The 8,857-nt window shown below is 40.6% G+C and overlaps 1 protein-coding gene across 3 annotated transcripts in view; it reads left to right on the plus strand.

Annotated features, from left to right (window-relative positions):
• The first annotated feature begins 367 nt into the window (after nt 1–367).
• The window catches only part of LOC115431272 (galectin-9-like), a 29,738-nt gene continuing 21,248 nt past the window's right edge, over nt 368–8,857 (plus strand). The window contains exons 1-5 of one of the 3 annotated variants that reach the window (XM_030151530.1): nt 370–474; nt 1,861–1,949; nt 5,753–5,960; nt 6,959–7,078; nt 7,163–7,294. In XM_030151530.1, coding sequence (XP_030007390.1) covers nt 442–474; nt 1,861–1,949; nt 5,753–5,960; nt 6,959–7,078; nt 7,163–7,294 — 582 coding nt within the window. In that variant the 5' untranslated portion in view covers nt 370–441. Of the gene's footprint in view, nt 475–1,860; nt 1,950–5,752; nt 5,961–6,958; nt 7,295–8,857 lie in introns of all 3 variants that reach the window. The other 2 variants (XM_030151531.1, XM_030151528.1) reach the window with 2 other exon arrangements.

The following is an 8,857-nucleotide window of genomic DNA, read 5'->3' on the forward strand; positions in this document are numbered from 1 at the left end:
TTAATTTTTTTTTTTTTTTCTTATAGTGGATTATTTTATGGTTTTTTTTTGTTTTGTTTTTTTTTTTGGGGGGGGGGTGCTGTTGTCCATCTGGGCCCAGTAAAGTTTGTATGTAAGTGAAAAATGAAAATAAATAATTCATTCAAAAGACTAACTGAAGTGAATGAAAATCATATTTAAACTAAAATAAATAAATAAATAAACTTTTCATACACTTATTTTTAATTTGAATTCACTGATGTTTTGAAAATTAAAACTGAAGATCAAAACTTGAATTTTCAGTTTCAAATTTTGTTTTTCCAAGTGCATAATTTTTGGCCTCGGTATAACTCCATACAGCTGCAGCAGTTTAACACCGCCCACACCATGAAAACGAAACTTAACAGAGAAAAACTGAGCTGAGGTAAAAGTCAGACTGCAGAAGGTTCCTGAGCAGAGAGCATGGCCTTTCAACAGCAGCCTTTTTACAACCCTGTAAGTGTGGGTTTAAGTGTGTTTAAGTGTGTGTTTAAGTGTGTTTAAGTGTGTGTTTTAGTGTGTTTTAGTGTGTTTAAGTGTGGGTTTAAGTGGGTTTAAGTGTGTGTTTTAGTGTGTTTAAGTGTGTGTTTTAATGTGTTTAAGTGTGTGTTTTAATGTGTTTAAGTGAGTGTTTTAGTGTGTTTAAGTGTGTGTTTTAGTGTGTTTAAGTGTGTGTTTAAGTGTGTGTTTTAATGTGTTTAAGTGTGTGTTTTAATGTGTTTAAGTGTGTGTTTTAATGTGTTTAAGTGTGTGTTTTAGTGTGTTTAAGTGTGTGTTTTAGTGTGTTTAAGTGTGGGTTTAAGTGGGTTTAAGTGTGTGTTTTAGTGTGTTTAAGTGTGTGTTTTAGTGTGTTTAAGTGTGTGTTTTAATGTGTTTAAGTGAGTGTTTTAATGTGTTTAAGTGTGTGTTTTAATGTGTGTAAGTGTGTGTTTTAATGTGTTTAAGTGTGTGTTTTAGTGTGTTTTAGTGTGTTTAAGCGTGTGTTTTAGTGTGTTTAAGTGTGTGTTTAAGTGTGTGTTTAAGTGTGTGTTTTAGTGTGTTTAAGTGTGTGTTTTAGTGTGTTTAAGTGTGTGTTTTAGTGTGTTTTAGTGTGTTTAAGTGTGTGTTTTAGTGTGTTTAAGTGTGTGTTTTAATGTGCTTAAGTGTGTGTTTAAGTGTGTGTTTTAGTGTGTTTAAGTGTGTGTTTTAGTGTGTTTTAGTGTGTTTAAGTGTGTGTTTTAGTGTGTTTAAGTGTGTGTTTTAATGTGCATAAGTGTGTGTTTAAGTGTGTGTTTTAATGTGCTTAAGTGTGTGTTTAAGTGTGTGTTTTAATGTGTTTAAGTGTGTGTTTTAATGTGCTTAAGTGTGTGTTTAAGTGTGTGTTTTAATGTGCTTAAGTGTGTGTTTTAGTGTGTTTAAGTGTGTGTTTCAATGTGTTTCAGTGTGTGTTTTAGTGTGTTTCAGTGTTATTATTATTATTATTATTATTATTATTATTATTATTATTATTATTATTATTATTATTATTATTCATTATTAAAATAAAATTCCATTTTTGCTTTTATTGATGCTTGTTTACATTTTTAAAGTCTTTCTTCTCCAAATGGTGTGGACGGTTCTTGTGCTGGCCTAGTCCCAGTGTTCTGGTTCTGGTCCCAGTGTTCTGGTTCTGGTTCTGGTCTAGTCCCAGTGTTCTGGTTCTGGTTCTGGTTCTGGTCCCAGTGTTCTGGTTCTGGTCCCAGTGTTCTGGTTCTGGTTCTGGTTCTGGTCTAGTCCCAGTGTTCTGGTTCTGGTCCCAGTGTTCTGGTTCTGGTCCCAGTGTTCTGGTTCTGGATAATGAACGTTATGCTGTGTTTTTTCCAGAGGATCCCCTTCACCGGAGCCATCCATGGCGGTCTACAGGAGGGGAAGACCATCACAGTGAGTGGGCGGGTCCTCCCTGGAGCTGACAGGTCAGACACGCCCCCTCAGCGTCCTCAGCTGCTTCTGTAGTTCGTGTTAACTCCTCCATTCTAACCTCGTCGTACAGTTACCCACTCGTTTCACTTTCTTGTGACTGAATGTGGATGTGTGGGGTTAAGTCTAACCCTGCAGACCCTTTTTCTGTATGGAAACAATGATGACGTAGAACGTATGCGCGCACATTTTGGCAACGAAAGTATAGCGGAGATAATCAGCTTGTCAAGTTATGCAAGGGGGTTAGCGACTAAAGATCGCAAATGTGACCCGAACAAGTTGACTTTGACAAATGGTGTCGGACTGCCAGATCTGTGCTCTATTCAGGCTCCATCCTGGGGCCCCTTCCGTTCAACATCTACACGCTTCCACCTGCTCCGATCATAGAAAACAACTAAATAGATGATCAGAACTATGCAGATGACACACAGGTCTACAGGTGAACGTCCCCAGGTGACCACAGCCCCGTGCAGGCACTGGGTGAACGCATGGAGCAGAGGGTTCTACAGTTCAACAGAGAAAAAACTGAGGTAGTCCTTTTTGGACCCAAGGAGGACCGTCTGAAAATCTGCATGAAAACCTCAGACCAGGCCTGGAATCTGGGTGTTGTCCTGGATTCAGACCTGAATTTGAAAACCCACATACAAACAATTCCACAGTCAGCTTCCTGTCACCTCCAGAACAGTTCTAGGATTAAAGGACTGATGTCGCAGCAGGACCTGGAAAAACTAGTCCAGCATTTATCTGGAGTGGAGCTGATACTGGAACAGGATCTGCTCTGGTCCACCTGAAAAGTCTATCAGACCACTGCAGCTGATCCAAAATAAGACCACTAAGACCAAGAGACTGGACCACATCAGTCCAGTTCTCAGGTCTACACTGGACCACATCAGTCCAGTTCTCAGGTCTACACTGGACCACATCAGTCCAGTTCTCAGGTCTACACTGGACCACATCAGTCCAGTTCTCAGGTCTACACTGGACCACATCAGTCCAGTTCTCAGGTCTACACTGGACCACATCAGTCCAGTTCTCAGGTCTACACTGGACCACATCAGTCCAGTTCTCAGGTCTACACTGGACCACATCAGTCCAGTTCTCAGGTCTACACTGGTCCCTGTCTCTCTCAGAACAGACTTTAAATTCTCTTGCTTCATATAAAGCACTGAATGGTTTAGGCCCAAAATCCATCAGAGACCTTCTAGTCCAGTTTGACCCATCCAGACCACTCAGGTGGTCTGGTGCAGGTCTGCTCTGGGTTCCAAAGTCAGAACTAAACCTGGAGAATCAGCGTTCAGTTTCTATGCTCCGTAGATCTGGAACAAACTACCAGAAAATATCAGGTCTGAGATCTGAGTTCTGTTCAGTCCAGGTTCCAGACTCACCTGTTCACTGGGTTCTGGTTCTGGTTCCAGACTCACCTGTTCACTGGGTTCTGGTTCTGGTTCCAGACTCAGCTGTTCACTGGGTTCTGGTTCTGGTTCCGGTTCCAGACTCAGCTGTACACTGGGTTCTGGTTCTGGTTCTGGTTCCGGTTCCAGACTCAGCTGTACACTGGGTTCTGGTTCTGGTTCCACACTCAGCTGTTCACTGGGTTCTGGTTCTGGTTCTGGTTCCAGACTCAGCTGTACACTGGGTTCTGGTTCTGGTTCCACACTCAGCTGTTCACTGGGTTCTGGTTCTGGTTCTGGTTCCAGACTCACCTGTTCACTGGGTTCTGGTTCTGGTTCTGGTTCCAGACTCACCTGTTCACTGGGTTCTGGTTCTGGTTCCAGACTCACCTGTTCACTGGGTTCTGGTTCTGGTTCTGGTTCCAGACTCAGCTGTTCACTGCTGCCGCTGACTAACAGGCTTTGGACTTTTTAAATGTTATATTCTCTTTCAAAACTCTGCACTGCAACTCTTCCTTTAATATGTGTGTGTTTTTATGTTTTTGGGTTTTGTGTGTTGTTTTCTTACTTGCTGTTTTTAACCCTCCGGTGTCCGGGTGTGCTTTTTGGCGTGTGTTGTGATCACTTTGCTTTGTTTGTTTGTTTGTTTGTTCAACTTCAGTGTAAAACTCTTCCACCCATCTTTCCCAGATCTTCCCCACAGATAGGCCTAGGCCCTGGGACCAGCCCAGTCCATTTTGGTCCCAGTAGGACAAAGTTCAAGGTCACAGCAAGGTCACAACATCTACAGTTTTCCATCTGTCATCACTGAGACATTTTCCAAAATTCATCCAAAATTCAAATCGACTCCGATTCTCCTCCAGTTGGATCCACCTGTAGCTTAGAACAGTCTCTTGTATGTGGAACTAAATTGTCCACATCCACTGTGGAATGTGGACTCTGTGGACATTTACACTGAACACTGAAAATCCCATTTCCCACACATTTAAAATTAGAACTCAACAAATATTGATGTGAATTGAATTAGGGCTGAATGATATGGACAAAATTTTATATCTTGATATTCATGCCAGATATCTCGATATTGATACAATACGACTACGGGTTCGGTGAAAACCAAGCATTTTTCAGAAAAATCCAAACATCATAATACAAAAGAATGTGGAAAGTGCAGTTTTATTTATAAGAACTCACTGCCAGTGTTCAACATTAACATAAAGAGCTAATAAATGACATTTGTTGTGACTTTCAGAGCTGTACATGCAGGGCGAGCGCAGGGGAAATCTGTATCGTTTATATCATTGCTTTTTCGATATTAGTATCTTGAATGTTCATATCTAGATATCGATACAATAACGATATATCTTTCAGCCCTTAATTGTATCTAATTGGACAGACACATGACTGGTACCAAACTTCAACTTTGTACCAAATATGGTTCCGCTCCATTTCTCTTCCGTTACGCTCTGTTGACTTTTGTTATTTTTTATGCACCATTTTCAAAAAATCATAAAAAATGCACTTTGTGGAATATCATTATGAAATTTGTTTTGCACATCCATAGTTTAAACCAGGTCTGTCAAACTCATGTTAGTTCAGTTCCACATACAGCCCAACATGACCTGCAGGGCCGGATCATTCAAATAACATAATAATACATAAATAATATCAGTTCCAAAATCTGTATGTCTAATTTCTATGTTTTAGAGTAAAAAAAGTAAGATTATATTTTCAAAATTTCAACGTCCTTTAAAAAAATGTGGAGAGACATGAACAACCATGACCAAAATGAAATTTATTCAGAAAAAAAAGTGCAATCGTAACAATTTATGCCATTATTTGGCCTCAGCTTCTCATTTTCACATGTTCATTATAACATACAGATCCCAGTGGATCTACAAACACACCAAACATTTAAGAACAGACAGAATATTGGTACAATTACTCTGAATTCTCTTCAGACATTTCAGGTTGTTCATAGTTGTTCAGGTTTTTCACAGTTTTTGTAAAAGGTTAGTTTGTAAATGTTAACATTTTTGAATAATTTTATTTTTTTTTACGCTAAAACAAAGAGAAAATGTTGTGGTTTTCATTATTTATACTTTATTATGATAGTATTTTACTGCTCTGACCCACTCTAGATGGAAATGACCTAAAATTATTTTAACATCCTTGATTGTTCATATCAGTGTAATTTTTGCGTTTCACTAATTCATCCTGCGGGCCGGACTGGACCCTTTGGCGGGCCGGTTTTGGCCCCCGGGTTTGACACCCCTGGTTTAAACAGAAATAGTCGATCCACACATGCACAGCGTTCGGGGTGCTTGGCGGAGGTTTGCGTTCTGTGAACACTTGTTCCACCAGTGTTTCCGTTCAAACCAGTGTGTGTTGTCTTGTGTTTGGTGCAGGTTCGCTGTGAACTTACAGTGCGGGTCCAAACCCAACGCAGACATCGCTCTGCACGTTAACCCTCGCTACGACAGCGGTCCGGCTGTAGTGGTCACCAACACCCTGCAGAGGGGCAGCTGGGGCGTGGAGGAGAGGAAGCCCAACTCCCACCTGCCCTCTGGATCACCCTTCAACCTGGTGATCACCGTCACCCAACATGCCTTCCAGGTGACTGCCTTCATGTGCTCATTTTTGGACACTCTCAGTTTGGCCTTGGATCTCATTCAGTTACATCTCAGTGGATGTTTTAAGGCAGTGGTGTCGAACTCATTTTAGTTCAGTTCCACGTTCAGCTAAATCTGATGTGAACTGGGCCGGACCAGTCAGATAATCGAACAGTCGGGGGGTTTTCTGAACCGGGGAACAGCGGCGCTGCGCCCTCATACTTTCAGCTAGCGCCCCGTTACCGAAGTTTACAACAGAATTACACTTCTAACAGAAGAATAAGTTACTCTTCGATTGGTTGTAGGGGTGAAATGATTCCTCGAGTAATTCGAGTACCTCGATTACAAAAAATGATCAAGGAATATTCTCTGCCTGGAGGAATCGCTTATTTAATTGTAAAGCTCAAATTAATTAATTAATGCCTTATATGTTTGATACTTACATGAAATACTAAGTTGAAAGTAATTCAGTTTTATTTATTTGTATTTGTATTTGCCTCTCTGGAAATGTTTCTAGTCAAGAAAATACATTTTGTTGCGTATGCACAACATGAATGTAACAAATAAAACTGTTAATGATCAAAAAAAAAAAAAAAAAAAGGAAACCATTGGTCCTTCGTTATTCAGTGAAATACCTTATTTCCTCTTCTGTATTTAGAATTGCTCTTTAACCAAGCAAAAATAAGTTTTATCCGATTACTCAATTAATCGAAGGAATTTGCAGTAGAATACTCGAATACTAAAATGTTCGATAGCTGCAGGCTTAATTGGTTGCTTTAAAAAATTGCAGGAGGGCCACTAGAGTTCCAGTATCCCTCTCAGATAGTCTCAGAATGTTCCATTTTTACCTCCATTTTTCAAAAGGGAACCCCCCCCCCCCCCCCCCCCCCCCCCCTTGGCTCTCTGGCCTACCTGTGCTCCCTCTTACTAATTTTTTCTAGAAAAACCCCTGAAAAGTATCCCACCCTGATAAATAATTGTGTTTGAATGTGCTGTCTGTAGCTGAGTGTCAATGGAATCCATCTGATGAATTATGGACACCGGATTCCATTCCATCGGGTCGACACCATCTCCGTATCTGGCACAGTGGAAGTTTCTGCCATCACTTTCCAGAACCCCATGGTGAGGATAAGTGTCCTTAACCCAGTCCTTATGGGGGGGGGGGTGCACAGTGGGATTAACGTTGTGCTTTGTTGCCCTGCACAGCCGGCGTTTCCTTCGCAGCCTGCCTTCGGTGCAGCTGTAGCCTTCCCCGCCCACTCTGCCTACCCCTCTGGTCCGGCCTTCCCGCCTCAGCCTGGATTCCCTGCTCAGCCCGGTTTTATTCCGGCGGCGCCGGTGAGTATCAGCCTCATGACTTTTACAGCTGCAACTCCAAACCACACAAACAGGAAGCAGTCCATTATCCTACTTTCCAGGCTATAAACCGCTACTTTTGTCTCGCTCTTTGAACCCTGCGGCTTATCCGACGACACGGCTCGAGTATAGATTTTTACAGGCTAACGTCCTCCAGGGGGCGCTGTAGTAGGAAGAGCAAAAGCCAGACAGATGAGTGGAAGAGGGGATGAAGAGGAGAAGTTTGAAGCTTAACTTTCAACTATCATGTTGCACAAACCCTCATCAGTGTTATTGTCGTTAACGAAAACTAACGATGCGACGAACACTAGAATTGGAAAAACATTTTCGTTAACTGAAATAAATAAAAACTATAATTAAACGAAAAAAACGATAACTAACTGAAACTGTATTGTGTGTTTATAAAACTAAGTAAAACGGATAAAAATTTTGGATGAAATTCCCTTCGTTTTCATCTTTGTCAATGTCAGATTGATGTTCAATGGATTTATTTCCCTCTCTCAGTTTTCTGTGCTGTCTCCATACGACACTTTTTGCTCCGTCACTTGTGTTCACTTGTGGTTTCCAGTCGTCTTCTGGTCCCCACTCTACCTGGAAACATGGAGACTAAAGCAGCAGAGTCCTGTCTGGGATTGATTTGAATAGGAGCACAGAGAAGAAGAGAAAAGAGACCACTGAACTACAACTGAACTACAACTGAACTACAACTAAACTACAACTAAACTACAACTGAACTACAACTGAACTACAACTGAACTACAACTGAACTACAACTAAACTACAACGGAACTACAACTGAACTACAACTAAACTACAACTGAACTACAACTAAACTACAACTGAACTACATCTGAACTACATCTGAACTAAAACTAAACTACAACTGAACTACAACTAAACTACACTGAACTACAACTAAACTACAACTGAACTACAACTAAACTACATCTGAACTAAAACTAACTACAACTGAACTACAACTGAACTACAACTAAACTACAACTGAACTACAACTAAACTACAACTGAACTACAACTAAACTACAACTGAACTACAACTGAACTACAACTAAACTACAACTAAACTAAAACTGAACTACAACTGAACTACAACTGAACTACAACTAAACTACAACTGAACTACAACTAAACTACAACTGAACTACAACTGAACTACAACTGAACTACAACTAAGCATTTAGAAAAAAAAATCGGACCAGTGTCCCTGTATCTTACCGGCCAAATTCAAAGCTTTGGGAAATGTATCCAGATCCATTTCTTCTCCCCCAGTTCTGTGTATTTATTCTGTTACAGAAATAGTCCATGTTTGGGTCATCTCCCCATCAGGGCTGGACGGTAAAAATTTCAACTTGATATCTTTTATATTTACTGAGTTTTTGCATGGATCCACTTTCTGTCTCTTATAATGGGGAAATTTTTCAAAGTGGCACCAAATCCAGAATCAGATCCAGATGGAAATAATTTCACTACCTTGTGTTGACATCTTCATACAGAAGCTGTATGCCAAGTTTGAAGTCAATCAGAA

The sequence above is a fragment of the Sphaeramia orbicularis genome, chromosome 13 (genome assembly GCF_902148855.1).
Source record: "Sphaeramia orbicularis chromosome 13, fSphaOr1.1, whole genome shotgun sequence".
NCBI lineage: Eukaryota > Metazoa > Chordata > Actinopteri > Kurtiformes > Apogonidae > Sphaeramia > Sphaeramia orbicularis.